The sequence below is a fragment of the Vespula vulgaris genome, chromosome 8, assembly GCF_905475345.1.
Source record: "Vespula vulgaris chromosome 8, iyVesVulg1.1, whole genome shotgun sequence".
NCBI classification, from domain to species: domain Eukaryota; kingdom Metazoa; phylum Arthropoda; class Insecta; order Hymenoptera; family Vespidae; genus Vespula; species Vespula vulgaris.
Window position 1 is genome coordinate 1,604,358 of NC_066593.1, and position 18,691 is coordinate 1,623,048.

General features: G+C 33.8%; 1 protein-coding gene across 5 annotated transcripts in view; it reads right to left on the reverse strand.

Moving 5' to 3' along the window:
• LOC127065470 (CCR4-NOT transcription complex subunit 6-like) overlaps positions 1-18,691 on the reverse strand; it is a 519,140-nt gene that overhangs the window by 420,111 nt on the left and 80,338 nt on the right. For 3 of the 5 annotated variants that reach the window (XM_050997848.1, XM_050997851.1, XM_050997854.1), the window contains 2 exons: positions 9,907-10,044; positions 7,765-8,001 (listed from right to left, as the gene is read on the reverse strand). In XM_050997848.1, coding sequence (XP_050853805.1) covers positions 7,765-7,786 — 22 coding nt within the window. In that variant the 5' untranslated portion in view covers positions 7,787-8,001; positions 9,907-10,044. The remainder of the gene's footprint in view (positions 1-7,764; positions 8,002-9,906; positions 10,045-18,691) is intronic. The other 2 variants (XM_050997849.1, XM_050997850.1) reach the window with 1 other exon arrangement.

An 18,691-nucleotide genomic window follows, 5' to 3' on the forward strand; every position in this document is an offset into this window, starting at 1 on the left:
CGACAAAAACGAAAGAAAGAAAGAAAGAAAGTAAAAGAGACGAATTGTTAAATCTCGAAGAAATCGTAACTTTAATCCGTACTTGATGGAAAACGTTCGAATGAAATCTACTTATTCAGATAAACGAACAGATATCTCTTTTCTCTCGTTTTCTTTCTTTTCAATTTTTTATTTTTTCCTTTCTTTAAAAAAACCATCAAAAAATCAGAGAGAGAGAGAGAGAGAGAGAGAGAGAGAGAGAGAGAGAGAGAGTAAAAACTATTATAACATTTTTCTAAGTTATATCTAAATTTAGAAATATCGAATAAAAAATATTTTCCAATGAAATACACACACACACACACACATTACATATATATACATATTTTTATATAAATATCTAAAAGAAAGGGTAAGTGAGTGAGTGAGTGAATGACTGAGTGACTGATTGAGTGAGAGAGAGAGAGAGAGAGAGAGAGTCTAGTTATTTTAAATCGAACTGTAGAGATTTGCTAAGAACGTAAGAGTCGAGGGCAAAAAGAGCGTCGGAGGTACTTGCAGATAGATATACAAGGATGGAGAAAGTCCTCAACTCTTGGTTCTAAGTGGCACCGCCGAGGCAAATTAGCCGGACGGATAATAGACTAATATACTCGCTCGGGCTCTCGAGAGCGCTAGAATACTAATTATCGCCGCCACGCATCACGTTCAGCCGAGCCTCTCGTTCGCCACTCGTTTCGAGTCTTTCGTCCGGTCATTGCCACGATATTCGGGTCAGGAGTTCTCTTCGTGGACAGTTCCTCTCCATTTCCTTGCTTCCTCTTCTTTCTTTGTCTCTCTCTCTCTCTCTCTTCTTTCTTTCCGTAGCAAATTCAAGATTAAAAATAAAAGAAAACAAAAAAAAAAACAAATACAAGAAGAGAACTTCGCGCTTCGCTCGATTAATTTACAAAAATGAATTCTCGCGATACAATATCTCGCAAACGTTATCATTTTCCTCTTCCTTTTGTATATTCTATTTTTTATTTTCTTATCTTCCCATGTTTTTTTCTTTTTTTCTTTTTTTTTATTAAATCACACTTCTCTTGCATCCTCTTACCTCTCTCGCAATTTCTTCATTTCGATCGATACCCCTCTCTTTTTATTTCTTTTTTCTTATCTCGTTACGTTTTGTTTCCTAAATAAATCACTAACGAGAGAAGAAAGATTCGATCTATCGTCGTTAATAATTATCGAAATCACCGACGAGTATTTACATCAATTGCGCGTTAACGATCACAAACGATTTTCAACGGGATTAGGAAATAAAGAAAAAAAAAAGAAAGAATTTTTTTAAAGGGACAACTCAACAAAGAGTAAAGTCTTACGAATTAATCGATAATTAATTAACTTTAATTCCAACGATATAAACCGTATCGATCTCTGCCTCGATACGGTAAAGAGTTTACGAGCCAAAGGATTAATAAATCATTCTACCCTTTCCATATCTCTCTCTCTCTCTCTCTCTCTCTCTCTCTCTCTCTCTTTGTATAGACGTAACGTCTTAATCGCTTGGCTTTCGTTTTAGAAGACAATCGACTATCCTAGTATGCGACTAATCTAATTTAACAAACGTTAGAAAGAGAGTTTCTCCTTGACATCAAAAATGTCTCACGAGTTGAGGACGATCGAGTTACAGATTTGGCATACACCACGAGTCTCCCTCCTCCTCCTCCTCCTCCTCCTCATCATCATCATCATCATTATCATCATCATCCTCCTCATAAGAGATGCCAGGACACGTTAACACCTCGAAAAATCCTACGTTGCGAAAGCGTGGTCTTAACTAATTAGACTTTGCTAATTAGCTTTCTCCTTTGTGCCAAGCCACAACACATTCCACATGTTTTTTCTCTTTTTCCTTTTCATTTTCTTTTTCTTTTTCTTTTTCCTTTTCCTTTTCCTTTTCCTTTCTTTTTCTTTTTTTTTTCTTCTTTCGCAGAAATCCTCTTATATCGTCGTCGTCTTCGTTACTGTTGTCATCGATGGTGATGATGGTGATACTGTTGTTATTTTTATTTATCCATTGTCTTTTTCTTCGTGTTTTCTATTTTATTAAAGAAAGTCGAAGTATATCCTTGTTGTCTCAATCAGAAATTCGATCCTGACAAAGCACGATGTCTCGTTAGAAACGCTACCGATTTCTTTCCTCGTCTAATCCTTCCTTTCTATCTCCATCACTATCTCTATCTATATCTCTCTTTTTCTCACGCGAGTGATCAGTCTAAAACATCAGTGGAACCTAATCGAGCGACTAGTATCAAGACTCAACGATCTGGACGTTCGAACGATTCCCACAGTCTATCACGACTCTCTAGTTAAAGAGATCCAGTAAGTAAGGGAACAGAAAGAATGGGGAAAAAGAGAGAGAGAGAAAAAAAAGAAAGAAAGAAAAATAAAGATCAGATTTTTTTCTAGTATCCCATAGATCCTCTTGATATTCGTTTCAGTTATTATTTCCATAACGAAATAGATAGAAAGAGATTGGTGATTTCGAAGAAAGAAAATTTTCTCACGGGTCGTAATTCTTAAACGTTCACATTGTAGGATAGAGAAACGTTCGAAATAAGATAATGAATCGTACAAAATCATCGCTCTCCATTGTCGTTGTATTCTAAAATCGTACTCGAACCTTGTCCATAACTGACACAAACCCGTAACTGCGTCGAGCGTGAGAAATATAACTAGCCACGCCATATCGTTGTTTGCAAATCCGTATAATTTGCTTTTGCGGTACCGATATATGTATGTATATGTACCGTATATACATACATATATACATAAGATCTATATACATACGTACGCACATACATATATATATATATGTGTGTGCGCGTTCGTGTACATACATAGAATATACCTAATTATTCCTATACGATACACGCGCACACAATACGCCGTTACGTTTATTACGACGTTTTCTCACATATCGTTCATATCCGTAATAGATAAGAAGATAACGAGGAGAAACATGATCGAAAAATTTTAATGGATAATCCGACGCTCCATATTCTATTCAATATCTAAGATTAACCTCGATTCTTTTGAACTTTGTGTCGAGAACGATAATCGACGTATTCTTTGACATCGATGGAACAATTGTTTGTAAAAAAAAAAAAAAAAAAATAATAAGAAGAAGAAGAAGAAGAAAAAAAATTACTAATGTACAAATACGTTTTAACTTATTATTTTTTCTTTTCTTTTCTTTTTCCCTCTTTTTTTATCGGATATAACGAAGGATTAACGATTATAATAATAATACTCGATTATAAGATTAACCGGTGCTCGCTGTAACGTTTATCTTCAATTTCTAAACTAATAATAAAGATTTGATAATAATAAAAAAAAAAAAAAAACAAGATGTAACGTAATAATAAAAATGTAATATAATAAAGATAGATAAATAATAGACCGGCCACGAGCTTCTAAATGTTCTTATTTCGTTTAAACGATAAGAAAAATTATTGTTATTATATATAAGTGAGATTTAATTAATCTCACTTCGTATTTCCTTCTTGTTTCTTATTTTTTCTTCTCCTTTTTCTTTCTTTCTTTTTTTCTCTCTCTCTCTCTCTCTTTTTTTTTTTTCTTAATAATCGTAATCAATTTTAAACGTTCGTAAAGATAATTACGATTTTGAAGGGTAACTGTATTTCTACAAATAGTAATACGATTGAAGTATCTATACTGTGTCGGAGATTCTACTTCGTTGTTTTCACCTTTAAAAGCGTGTAAAGAAGAAAATTATGTGAGAGTACAGTGCCGTTAAGATCGCGCTCGTGGTATGAAAGAATGAAAGAGATAGAGAGAAAGAGAGTGAGAGAGAGAGAGAGTGAGAGAGAGAGAGAGAGAGAGAGAGAAAAGCGCTGAAGAAGTCATAGAACGATAAGCGTCGAATTTAAACTCCTCTGAGAGCTACATTAAGTTCAAACCAAACGTTTATAGCCCGGCTCACTGTCGGATAACTTCTTTAACCACTTCTTTAACTATTCTCTCTCTCTCTCTCGCTCTCTTTCAAAGAATCAACCTCTCCATTTAACGCGTGCCATTATTTTCTTATATCGTAATAAAGATAAAACGTACTATTTCGTAAAGTTAAAAATAAATCGCGTACGTATTAAAAAGCTACGTGATTGTTATCAAAATGATTAAACGAATCGAAATCAAACGATAAAGATGTTTAACGAGATTTAAACAAAGTGGACAGATTAAAAGTCGACAGATTGAAACGTAGTATATATTCCAAGAATAGAAACTCTTCCCTCTATCCTTTATCGAGTAAAACGGAATATAGGATGCTAGCAAAAGGGTTTGTAAAGTTCGAATTCTAATTCGCAGGTAAAATACGCGTATTCTTTATCTCTCTGTCTCTCTCTCTCTCTCTCTCTCTCGTTCTTTCTCTCTCTTTTTCTTTGAAGTAGCAAAGTTCTTCGAGATGCTGAATCCAAGATCGAGAATCGTCGACTCGGGACCAGCGTGGGCCCGTAAGCCACGTAAGGTACGCCATGCCGTTTCGTTTGGTATCTCGATCCACGATCCGCATACCTCTTAGTCTCCGTGAAAGAAGAATAAGAATAAAAATAAGAATAAGAATGAGAATAAAAATAAGAATAAGAATGAGAATAATAATAATAATAAAAAGAAAAAGTAGAAGAAGAAGAAGAAGAAGAAGACGAGATGAGGTTAGCGCTATATTCGCTAGAATGCACGTAGTTATCTCTCTACTTGGAAGGAGAACACACGGATGTAAGCATAATCGTGCGAGTATGAGCATTGGGTCCAACCCGATTCCCCCTTAGAGACTGTGACATTACCCTGAAATGCATTCCAACCTGGATGACACAGCCCATTCTCACGTACCTCGTAGAAAGGAATGTCATCGACTATGCTATATTCTCCTCTCTCTCTCTCTCTCTCTCTCTCTCTCTCTCTGTCTCTCTGTCTCTGTCTCTGTCTCTCTCTTTGTCTGTCTGTCTGACTATCTCTCTATCTTTATCTCTCTATCTTCGTCTGTCTATCTTATTGTTAGTCTTATTACATTTTATACTGGAAACATTTATTTCTCACTTCTCCTTCTAATATTTGAATTCTTACGAAATATTATCTCGAATTTTCATTTGTTAGGTTTCATACAATTTCCTTTTTCTTTTCTTTTTTCTTTTTTTTTTCTGTCTTTGTTTTCCGAACGATGAAATTATATTTGTCAAGTTTTAATAAATATCATTTTGGATTTTTATTTGGTTTGTTTAATAAAATGTTTTCTTCTCTGGAGGTAAGTGTCTTTTATGTTAAGCTAGAAAATATGTTTTCGATGAAATATACCTTCTACAATTCTTATCTAATTATCCATTTTTAATAGAATTCTCTATCCGATTTATATATCAATAAAATTTCTTTACGTTGTTCGATCTACATACATACCATCACGATTATCAATCGCTAATTAAATCTTCCGAACAAAAAAGGAAAAAACAAGAGAAAAGAATAAGAAAACTATTCTTTATCACGTTCATTGGACGAAAGTGAAAAATGACTAACAAAGTAAGTAAACAAATAAGTAAATAAGTGAACAAAGACAGCTCGAGGAAAAAAAACCCGGAAAAGCAAAGGACGGGGTCTCGAAGGAAGAAGGAAAACGAAAAAGAAAGAGCGAAAGAGAAGAAAAGAAAAAGAACAAAAAAAAATAAAAAAAAAAAATAAAAAAAAGAACTGAGGAAAAGAAAAAAGAATGACAATATGGCGAAACGATGTTACGCGAGTTGCATAGAAGAAGAAGAAGTAGGAGAAGAAGAGAAACAAAAAGAAGAAAAAAAAGACTAAAAAAAAAAAAGAAGCTTTCTTTCTCGTCCAGGAAATTCACGTCTTTGTCATTCTCACATTGTCGTCGTCGTCGTCTTCGTCGTCGTTGTCGTCGTCGTCGTCGACGACGACGTGAAGATCGACGGTGTCGGTGCATAACACACGGGGCCACGGGATAATGTCAAACGGCCGTAAAATCCAAAAGAATCCACACCATAGCCCTTCTCTACGTACATATGTACATACATACAAATATATATGTTCCATACACTTCATACATATATACATACATATATACGTAAACTACATATATATATATATATATATATAGTACATTCATATATACGTAAATATGTATACGAGTAAACGTATGCGTATATACGCGTACTTATGTTTCTAAACGTAAATGTAAGTGTTACTCATATACGTACATATGTACGTATATAACATATACATACTTATACATGGTAGTACTTAGAAACGTGGGAGTCTTGCCGAGGTATAATCGTGCGCCGTGAAGGATAACTCGTCCGGACTTTCCCCTCGTTTATTATTTTCTCGATCAAACGGGTCCCGTGCCCTCGAGCCCTCTTCGTAACGATCACGACGTGCGTTCGCGAGATCATGCGAGAGATTCATCGTTAATGCCTCCCGTCGAACCTGATTTTTTTTTCTTTTTTTTCTTTTCTTTTCTTTTCTTTTCTTTTCTTCTTTTCTTTTTTTTTGTGTACGATGTCCCACTACTCTAAGACTTGACAATTTCGTAATTTGTTTTATTTCGAAGGTTAATAATATTCTTATTATCAAGTTGCACTTGTTTTCTTGTTTCTTTTCTCTCTCTCTCTCTCTCTCTCTCTCTCTCTCTCTCTCTCTCTCTCTCTCTCTCTCTCTCTCTCTTTTGCATCGTAAAGTCCCGGTGACGAACGTAAGAAGAACATTCTTTATACGATCGAGACAATTGTAAGAAAATTGTTATTTTATATACGATAAGAATATATCCCGTTGGGTTGGGAAGAATTGAATGAAAAAAAAAAAGAAAAAAAAAGGTTGTAATCTGATAGAAAAATTTCCTTCAACTTTTATAAATAGACAAAAAAAAGAAATTGTCAGATTTGTTTTATAACGAAGATATCATTAAAAATTCCACTCACTTGTATCGTTAAAAAAGAAAAAAAGAAGAAAGAAGAGAAAGAACGAAATAAAATAATTTGTTTTCTAAACATTTTTCTCTTTACTTTATATAACACTTTTGTCGATGACAAAGATAAGAAAAAAAAGAAAATATCAATCCTCGTCTAGTAATAATAATTAAAAAATGTAATTTTTCTTCTTCTAATCTCCTTCTTTTCCTATTTCGTTGATAAATAATAGGTAGTTACCTATCGATCGAACGCGTAAACGTTATAATCGATTCGCCGTTTAATCGTCGAACGCAATCAATGACGATTAAACGGGTATACGCGAATTACCGTTATATTCGCGAACGGACTAATTGCACCTTCTATTGCCGTATGCGTTCGTTTAATCGGCTATTTAATTAACGATTTCCGCCTATGGAGTCGATCACGATCACTCTCGATCGTAACCGTCGTTCGGCTCGATAATTAAAATTGTCTCCATTTTTTTGCTCGGTTATTATTCGATATATCGAAATATAACGACAATTCGAAATCGTGTCGTCTAGTAAAAAAATAAAAAAAAAAAAAAAATAAAAAATAATAAAAAAATAAAAGAAGAGAAAAGCAATACATGTACATAATTTTTTTTTTTTTTTTCAACAACAACGACGACAATCAATTGATTTCTATATAATTCTCGAGATTACTTCTATATATTTCAGAAAAATTGTTAACGTAAAGAGAAAAAGAAAAAGGAACGAATTGTTTTTACAATCAAACGTTATAACCTTGTAAATTTGTTTACAACGATAATCATAGAAACACCTACCTCGTTCAATGAAAAACACCATATTGGAATGGTAACTTGCGTTTCACCGGGCACGGGTTGTCTCCCTGTCAATGTAGGTGACCTCGTCTCTTAATTAGCATGCCTTTCGGTCCGATCGTAAGAGCGAGTTTAACTAACTTTTACGTCGAGATCGCCGAACCTCCCGTCCTCGGTCTCTCCAAAGAGATAGCTTCATTAGCGCTGGATTATCCGTATATCCGTGCGTTTAGAAAGTGCCTGTGATGAACGTGCAATGTATAGTGGTACGTCTTAAAAGTTACCAAAGTAAATTAGATGCTTTTCCTATGTATATATAATATTATATATATATATAATATTATATGTATACATGTGTATATATATATATATATATATATGCGTGTATATGTGAGTCGTTTGTTTTGAAAGTGGCTAGTCTATTTTTTTAAACTATAAAAAAAGATAAATAAAATAAAATCACGTAGAATAAAATCACGTAAGTACTATAAACGTTAACTTGACTTTTTTTTTTTTTTTAAAAATGGACGGGTCACTTTCAAAATAAACGGCTCATACATGTATTACATGTAAATGATAAAGTCGGTAAAATCGAGAAAATAGAAAGGAGAAAGATGAAAAAATTCATCTCTCAGTCGCCTAACTGTAAGTAAAATAAATATGTCTGACATCGAAACTTTTGGAATTTGATTAAACCATTCACGAGGATCTGCGAAAGTGATCGAGAATTATTCTTTATTTCGATAAATTTTATCGAAACGTATGCGTTTAAACGTTAAATTAATTTTCACGAGATTAATAGTATCGAATTGATCGGACAAATGATATCGAAATTTTCGATATTTTATATTTTTAAATACATTTTATTCGATCAAAAAATACTACAAATTTCGATGTTGCGATAATTAATCCACGATATAACTCGATAAAAAAAAAAATCATAACTTCCTTATATGCAATCTTTCCTCTGTTTTTTCTTTTATAATCTATATTTTTTATATATTTTTTCATATATTACTTTATATATATATATATATCTCCAATTTTTTTTGTCATTAGATATATTCATTATATATATTTATGCAATCAAAAAATAAAAAAAAGAAAAAAACAAAAGACACTGCTTGTTTCCCTAGTAAACGTAACATTAAAAGTTGATCTTACTTAGTCATGTACAATTTCGATCGCGTGTCTTCAAGATAATAATAGAATGTTACGACGACGACGACGACGACGACGACGATCGACGTAGTTTCACGTACAAAGGTATCAGACTCTCTTACCTACTACCGTTACAACAATAATTAAGGATAAGAACAGTTAGACATTGTATGTGTTTGTCTATGTATGTATGTATACACGTATGTGTATAACATATTTTTCGGATTACTAGTAGTACGTTTTAAAATAAAAGCGGCCGTGGGATTTGCGATGGCATAACTTTACCACTTTCTTTCTCTCTCTCTCTCTCTCTCTTCCTTTCTCTTGATATCTATCTATCTATCTATCTATTTATCTATCTATCTATCTATCTATCTTAGAGTAGTAGTAATGTAATTTAGAGTATAGATCACGCAACCGTGCTCACCACGAGGACTTTCTTACTAAGGCAAGACAATATCCACTATTGCAATATCTTAAAGAGATTTCCTTTTAAAGAACATTTTTTTTTCTTATTCATTTTTTTATTTCTTCCTTTCGATCGAATCGACTAAATAAATAAATAAATAAATAAAAAAGAAAGAAAGAAAAAATTATTTAATCGCTTGCGCACAGAAATTCGATCATACGCGAAAAAGAAAAATAATACTAACGTGAGATTTGTGAATCGCGAATTAAAGAAAAGAAAAGAAAAGAAAGAAAAAGAAAGATAATAACTAGTAATAATAAGTAGTAAAACTAGTAATACTAATTATTATTACGATTACATATGCAATGTAATTAATATATTATTATAATCAATATAATTATTAATTATAACAATTATTATTAATTATAAATGAAATAGATTTCTCAATAGATAATTTTTTCATGGAACGAAGCTTTAGAATATCGACATCGCGTGTCGAACAAATGCAAGTATGAGGCCTCAGGGGTTTTAGCTCTCGACACGTCCAATTAACGGCGTCGATCGGCAAACATTACCTTTTGCTCTATTTTTCTTTTTCTTTTTCTTTTTCTTTTTCTTTTTCTTTTCCCTGTCCTTTTCTCTTTTTCCCCCCCTTGTATTTTCTTTTCCTTTTCTTTCTTCCTCGCGTTTCGACACAGAGTCCGACAGGCCACCTGCAACGACCATCATTACTCAATATTAATGTTTATTCCGATCGGATCTGAAAGAATTTATAATCGACGTTTGATCGTTACGTAGTAGTAGTAGTAGTAGTACTACTAGTAGTACTAGTCTAGTAGCAATATTAGTAGTAGTAGACGACGATGACGACGACCATCGACGTCGCTTATTCAATGCGAAAGCAAACTATACGACTTTTCCGCTCTATGAATTACGCGGATTTTCTTCGATCGAAAGTATATGTGTTTATTTTACGATCCATCGATATATGATCTATCATACACTATTATTATTACATCGCGAGATATTACAACGCCGAAATTTGCATCTTTTCTTTTTCTCATTTTCTCTTACTTCTTCTTTCCTTTCTTTTCACGGATTTGAAAATAACGAAAAAAGAAATAGGAAAACCGAATAAAAAGAGAACAATTCTAAATACGTACAGAGATGTCTCGGCGTAATTATTAATGACATATAATGATGATTTGGAAATACGAAAAAATAAATAATAAATAAATAAATAAATAAATGAATGAATAAAAAAAGATGGAGAAGAAAACAAAAACGAGTAAACAAAAGCTATAATTATTTATAGATACATCCGATTAAGTATCAATTATATATTCTCGAACGAAATGAAGAAAGAAGCTTACGACTCGATGAGTTTTTCTTTTTTTTTCTTTCTTTCTTTATTTATTTATTTATTTCTTTTTTTAATCAACTTTTATAGGAATGCAATTTTCATCTACCCCTCCTGCCCTCCCCCTCCCACCGCCGTTATAAAATAGTTGCGAAACTGGTCGCATTATCTTTAGGAATTTAACAATTAATCTGCCGGTGTTTCTTTACTACCTTAGACGATCATTTACTCTCTCGTACGGGGTTGTTCTTCGCTATTAAAACCTATACACGCATACAACCGTATAAGCTTCCACGCGTACACGCGTTAAAGAAGCTAAAAGAAAGAATGAGAGAGTCCTTGAAGGAAAGGATACCCGGAAAACGGAATAAAGAATTTTTCTTATAACGAATAGAACAGGATCCTGATATTCTTCAAAGAAAAAGAGTTAGTGAGTGAGTGAGTGAGTGAGTGAATGAGAGAGAGAGAGAGAGAGAAAGATGTTTCTTGCTTATCGAGAGTTTCTTGCGTGGGCATCGAAAGAAAAATTCCAAAATAGTTACGACGTCGCAAATTATTACTTTAATGCGAATAATCAATACGGTACTGGTTCTAACCATTTAAAAGCCCTCGTCGTCTTTAGTCAAGGACTCTTCTCAAAGAAATCATAAAATTATTACGATAACGTAACCAACGTGGGTTATATAACAGGTTATAGATCCGATTGATTTACATTGGTCTTTTTTTTTTTTTTTCATTGCAAATATAAATTTATAAGGAGACTACGTCGAACGTTTGGCAAAAAGTCAGAGAGAATATAAAACCCTTTAAGTCGCGAGACGTCTTTTCTCTTTGGAACGTTTTTACCCTTGGATAGGTATCTCAGTAGGATATAAAAGTTTCACGAATAAATCATACATACGAGGAATGGAATACATTTTTCAAAGATAATCTTCAATGTTCCGAAACTAAGTCGATGATAAAGACTTAAATAGAAATTCGTAGTTGAAAATGATCGATAATATATTAATTCTTTTTTTAGGATCGATCTTTCTTTTTTTTTAATATATTTTAGAATAATATAATATCAATCTTATATATATATATAGAATTGTATATATAAGATTATATATATATATATTATTTATAAGATATATATATATTTTTTGTTCGCAAATTAAAAGAATAAGAAAATATATGGATATATCGTATTGATAATCGTTAGTCGGTTCTATAATGATATAGAAAATCTTTTTCTTTCTTTTTAATATATTTTAAAATAATATAATATCAATCTTATATATATAGGATTATATATATATAAGATTATATATATAATATTATTTACAAGATATATATATATATTTTGTTCGCAAATCAAAAGAATAAGAAAATATATGGATATATCGTATTGATAATCGTTAGTCGATTCTATAACGATATAGAAAACTCGAGTTATGTCTGTTGCCACCACACTTAGAGACACCATTGGTACATATATATATATATATGATGGTGGTAACCTTTATCGATTATAAAAGCTATATCGAGTGTTCGATCCATTCGAACGAGAGAACAAGATCCTTACAATTTTCTAAGGCTCTTTCTCGATCTAAATATATTACCTATCACTAAGTCTATAAAATATAGACAACGTTATGTGTCTTTCTATGTTGGGTGGTTTGCGACTTCTTCGGTTGTTCACATATAAATGGCACGAACCTAACCAACGTAAGAGACTCGTAAGTACGAGCTAAGTGCTACGACCGAAGGCGCTGAAGCCCTGAGGCCTAGTCAACGCACTCTGATCAAATAGACGCGTAAAACGCATTCCGCGTGCATAATATATCGAGTAGCAGTATTATAACTTTGCATGTATCTTTTACATGCACACACACACACACACAATATTTGCATACCGCGTATCTTGACATCGTTATGTTCTTTTATGGCTGTCAACGAATCATCGCGTTGAACTTGTAGAAAACAAAAAAAGAAAAAAGAAGAAAATTTATTTCCTTTTCTTCGTTCGAATCTACAAAAGTAGCAACGATAAGATTTGAAGTCTTTTTTTTTTCTTCTTCATCTTCTTCGATCTTCGATCGATCGATCGATCCATAGAAAAATAAACGTTGATCGATTTACCAACGTATCGTATGTTAGATTGCAAGTATCCATTGTAATCGTGATTGAACGATCGAACTAATGTTCATAATTAATTTATTTTTTATTTTTTTTTTTTTTATATAATAACATTCTACCTCTACGATAACACTTTGGTTCTACCATCGCTTTGGATCAACCGACACTTATGCCGATTACTTATTACGTCCAGTTTCCACGCACGATCGCGCAATTCTAAATATATGTATATATGTATGTGTACATATATCTAGTCGTTCGCGTTATAATTGCGAGCTGACATAACGACATACTTCACTCTAGTATTTATTCGTCGACTATGTATCTATTATACTTACATACGACTTAATGCTTTTATAAAATGGATTGTTTCTCGTTATATCGTTCTTTAAGAAGTGTGTCTGTAATTTCGCACAGTTCGATTATGTGATTGGAGGGTGATGGGAGAAAAAGAAAAAAAGAAAAAAAAAAAGTTTAACACTTCTTTCTTTCTTACCAACTTGTTAAGAATATACATACATATTTGTATGTACCTAAGTCAGTCAGGTATGTATAACCGACATATGTAAGTAGTACGTGTAAACGATTTATCGAAATTCACGTAAGTAAGAGAGAACGCGGTACGTCCTCGTATTTTCTTTTAATTTTTTTTCTTATTTTCTTCTTCCTTTTTTTCTTTCCTCTCTTATCCTTCTTTTCAAACAACTGAATAGAAGAAGGACGACCGCATAAAAAATGTCTCTTAAACACGAACAAATCGAAATTATCCATAAACGAGAGAAAACTTTGGAACGATTGTTAACGATTATTATTATCATCGAGAAACGATTGCGAACGATTTGAATAATCGACGATAATACTAACAGTTATTATTACAAAGTCGTTAAATGACCCGTTAAAAAGATCTTGTTCTTAGCTTAACTATGGTATAACGTCTAGTGTATACAAAAAAAAAAGAAAAAGAGAGAGAGAGAGAGAGAGAAAGAAAAAAGAAGAGAAATAGAAAAGAACAAAAAGAAAAATTATACGCGAATATTTGAAGAATTTGTCAGTCGTTTGTAAATTCGCAGATCCAGACAGACAGACAGACAGACAGACAGATAGACAGAGAGAAAGAAAGAGACAGTAACAGAGTCAGAAAAAGATAGAGAGAGAGAGAGAGAGAGAGACAGAGAGACGCATGCCGTTCGTTCGAACATCGAACACTCTCCTATCTCGATCTGAATTACCTTTCCAAGGCGAGTCGACTATAAAACTCACCACCACAACGACAACAACTAAGACGACGAAGTAAGTAGTTATAACGATCTGTCTGATACACGCGTAAATGCCTATAGAAACAAGGAGAAGTAATGTTTTAGTCGAAGGGAGGGGGGGTACTACCTACCTACCTACCTACCTACCTACCTACCTACCTACCTACCTACCTACCTACCTACCTACCTACCTACTACGTAGCTTTACGAGTACAATAATTACATTGTTTATTAACTCATTCCGCGATCGGAGACCTCGCCCCTCGCCCAATCTCCACCACCTCCTTCCCTCCCAATCTCCACCCTTCCCCCCATATCCCTTCAACCCCGATTTTTGTTTCTTTTCTCTCTCGCTAGCTAGAACGATACGGGGAGATCAAGTATGCAAATACAAATAGGTATGTCCGCTTCGAACGTTTATTTATAGTTTGCTCCTGTATAGCGATGCGTGTGGCATCTGAAAAATGTGAAAAAGGCACGGTGAACGTTCACGGGAATAAAACGATGGAGAGATAGATAGATAGATAGATAGATAGATAGATAGATAGATAGATAGATAGGGAGAGAGAGAGAGAGAGAGAAAGAGAGAGTATAATTCAACGACAAATCGAAGGACGAATAGAAATATTTAAGATCGTTCAATTGTTCAACTCGTAATGTCATATCTTTCGAAGATCGTTTTATCATGTTGTTACTACTAAGGTATATCGTATTATCGTATTATTTAACGTATTATTTCGGTTATCGAGGAATATGGTCTAGTCAAAAGCGAGACCTAGATAATCATCTTTCTTATGCATATTAAACATTTCTTTGGCCTCTGTTCTCTTTCCATAGTTCCTGCTGCCACTTATGTTAATTTTTCTCACAGTTATCTACAACGAAACGTTTCGGTAGTAGAACAATCGTCAGTGTAAATAAAAGGAAGTCTGTAACCTCGTTTTAAAATATTCTTTTACTGTGAGTTGCCTAAAGAGAGAGAGAGAGAGAAAAGAAAAGAGGAAAAAAAATGAAGAGACTCTTTTTACACGTATCGCTATAAATTATGAAATCAATTATCACGTTTTATAAATATATATAATGTATGTATATATGATATAATATGTATATATATATATATATATATATATATATATATATATATATACACATGTACGTATGTATGTACGTAAACATATTATTGAAAAAATAAATCGGCGAAAATTTCTTTGCACATTTATCCCCCACCTGATACAAAATTTAACATATCTAATTAATTAACGAAAATAAATAATACATTTCTAAGTTCGTTAAACATTGTTACATCGGTATTGTCTTGGTCGATGAAACAGACACGTTTACTCAGCTGATTCCCGTTATTACACACGTTCGTTCGCGTACTCGCAAATATAACACGTGTAACAAGTACACACGCACGCACGCACACACGTAACTAACTACATAATTAAGTTAGTAGCTCGGAAGCAACAATATTATTACTTCGTCTAGCCGAGGATTTATGTTCCAGTTATTTCTCATCAAAAAGTATCAAAAAGGATAATCCCCTCTTCTCGGTATCGTATTCGTAAAAAAAAGAAAGGAAAAAAGAGAGAAAAATAAAAAAAAAAACGGTACATCACAAAGAAACGAATCTAAAATGTAATATCAAATATCTGTTTCCTATTCTATTTATATTTCTATCGTAGAATGAGTAATACCGTTTATAATACCGGCAGATGTACGTAATGTAAATACATAATTTATCTAGTATTTATACAAATATAAACGAATAATAAATATAAAAAGAAGACAGACATATGTATATATGTATACACCTATATACATATATATATATATATGTAAATGTATATACGTATATATACGGTGAACCAGGAACACGAGAAACAGGTTCCAAACGCGAGTACCGTAGATCCTTAAGACATCATCGAAGCGAATGGTAACCAGCTTCGGCCGCTGGTCAGGATTTCACTGTAAATGTCAACCGACGGCACGTAAAACGTCTCACCGATTTGAAGGAAAGTCGTTCGCACGAGAGAGTAGACGGAGAGTAGAAAGAGAAAGAGAGAAAGACAGAAAGAAAGAAAGAAAGAAAGAAAGAAAGAAAGAAAGAAAGAGAGAAAGAAAGGAAGGAAGGAAAAGAAATGAAAGAACGAACGAAAGAACGAAAGAATGAAAGGAAGAGAGAAGGATACTCGACTCTTAACATTGCGTGGTTCACGCGTGTAATTTCTGAGAGAATCGACGAGTCGTGAAATCGCGAGCGGTGGCGATTGGTCCAGCTCACAAGTATATATAAATATATCTATATATACAGACATACGTATATACACGTGTAAGTATTTGAAATCTTTCTAAGTAATACACTCGAACGCATATAAGTATATATAAGTATATATATATATATGAATGTGTGTGTGTGTGTATGCACGGCGTCAGAATACGCGAAGCGTGCGTCGTCGAACAAACAAGTGCAACTAGGCGATAAATCGATATTGTTATGGAGGTGCCACGGAGCACGAAAATCGTAAACTTTCCAGGTGCCTCGAGAGTAATAATTTCAGGCACGGTAACCTTTTGTTTATGATATTTCACTTTCTATATGAGCGGATCTACGTGTACATGTCTCTTTCCGTGTATGTACATTTGTGTACGTGTATATGTGAGTGTGTCGTATGTTCTAGGAACATTGGAATAGCGAACTCGACTCGTTGCTCCTGTCTCTTTCTCTGTCCTTTTCATCTCCTCCTTTCTCTTCATCCTCCTTATCCTCTTTTTCCTCCTTAAACCACCTTTGCCATCACCTTCTTCTTCTTCTTCTTCTTCTTCTTCTTCTTCTTTTTCCTTTTCTTCCTTTTCTTCTTTTTCTTCTTCTTCTTCTTCTCGTCCTGTTTGCTTTGTTACGTTCTGATCCTGTTGGCTATGGGCACCGAATATAAGCTCCTACGCAGCTAACTAAGTATGTATGTTAGAGAGTGCATGATTCCTTAACCAGACTCGTTTAAATCGCCTCGTTTATATTTAGAAATACGGAAAGTTGGACGGTCGGGTTCGTATGTGTCTAATTAATGCGACTATTAACGCGATTACGCGATCACCGATACAAGGTGCAATCTCTTTCTCTTTTTCTCCTTCTCTCTCTCTCTCTCTCTCTCTCTCTCTCTATCTCTTTCTTTCTTTCTCTTTCTTTTCTCAAGACGAGTTATTACGCAAAGCCGGAAATTATTTTTGTCTTTTATATCGCCGAGAGAGATACTAGTGTATCGAATGTAACGGTATCGATATGCCAATGACATAAATTCTCCAACTCGTTTTTTTTTCTTCTTTTTTTCTTTTGTTTTGTTTTATTTTCTTCTCCCCTCCCCCCCCCCCCCTCTCTCTTTTTTTTCTTTTTTATTTTATCTTTGACAACGATTACGAAGAAAAGAAAAGTTTCCAAGATAAAAAAGCTTAGGCGACAACGGAAAGTAATTACCTTTATCGGTTTTAATGTTATTGCGTTAATAAATAAAAGTTGAAAAAGAGAAAGAGATAGAGAGATACACAGAGAGAGAGAGAACGTAATTTCACGTTATGGAAATTGCTTGTATCCTGATACGAACGAACGCTTTTGCACGGTATCCGATGTTAAAAATTGCGACAGTATTTTAATCCGTCCGGCAACCCCTACCCTATTTTACCCTACTCTATTTTATCCTACGCTATCCTACCCTACACGGATTTGCACGGATATTCCATCTTCCGTGACGAGCTCGACGATCTCATCTCACCCCTCTATTTCGTTGGAAAAATGCAAGCCCCTCGAAAATTGACCGAAGAGGAGAAAGGAAGAAAAGAAAAGAAGAAAAAAGAGAGAGAGAGAGAGAAGTAAAACGGATATGTTCTGTCTGCCAACGCAGCTGTCACGTTTCTTATCTCATTGACTTTTCTTTCTCATCGAACTATACAATCGTTATCTATCCATTTATAGACAAACGAGTTTTCGAATTACGTGTTTCCGAAGAATAATGCTACACGATAGATTTAGATTTCTATCTTTTCTCTCTCGCACAACCAATCGTCCAAAGATGTCTAATTCCAAAAAAAAAAAAAAAAAGAAATCCATTTATTCAAACGAAGAAAGAGGTCTTTCCATCAATAGGGTACATTAATCCGATCGATCTAATTTTCGAGCATCCCTTTTTATACATACGCACGTACGCACGTACGCGTAAGATGTGACCTTTCATAATCATTCATTTTATCTTTCTAAATATCGAGATAAGAAGTATAGAAAGAGGAATATTACAAAAAAAAAAAAAGAAAGAAAGAAAATAAAAGTAGACAAAAGAAAATATATATATACATATATATATATTTATAGAATACGAAAATAGAGAATTCGGAGATACAGGTGGGGGTGTTGAGATGGAGAGGGAAGGTAGGAGGACAAGTTTCGTGTTACTTTTGAAAGCTTGAAAGAAGTATGCCCCATCTCCACGATTCTTACCAAGAGAGATATTCTCTCTCTCTTTCTCTCTTTCTTTGGACGAAACATAATCGTTTTTGCAGTCGGTCCGGTTCTCCGGCCGGCACCGACCTACCGGAACGCGAGGAACCCGCCCAGCATCATCTCCATCGAGGACC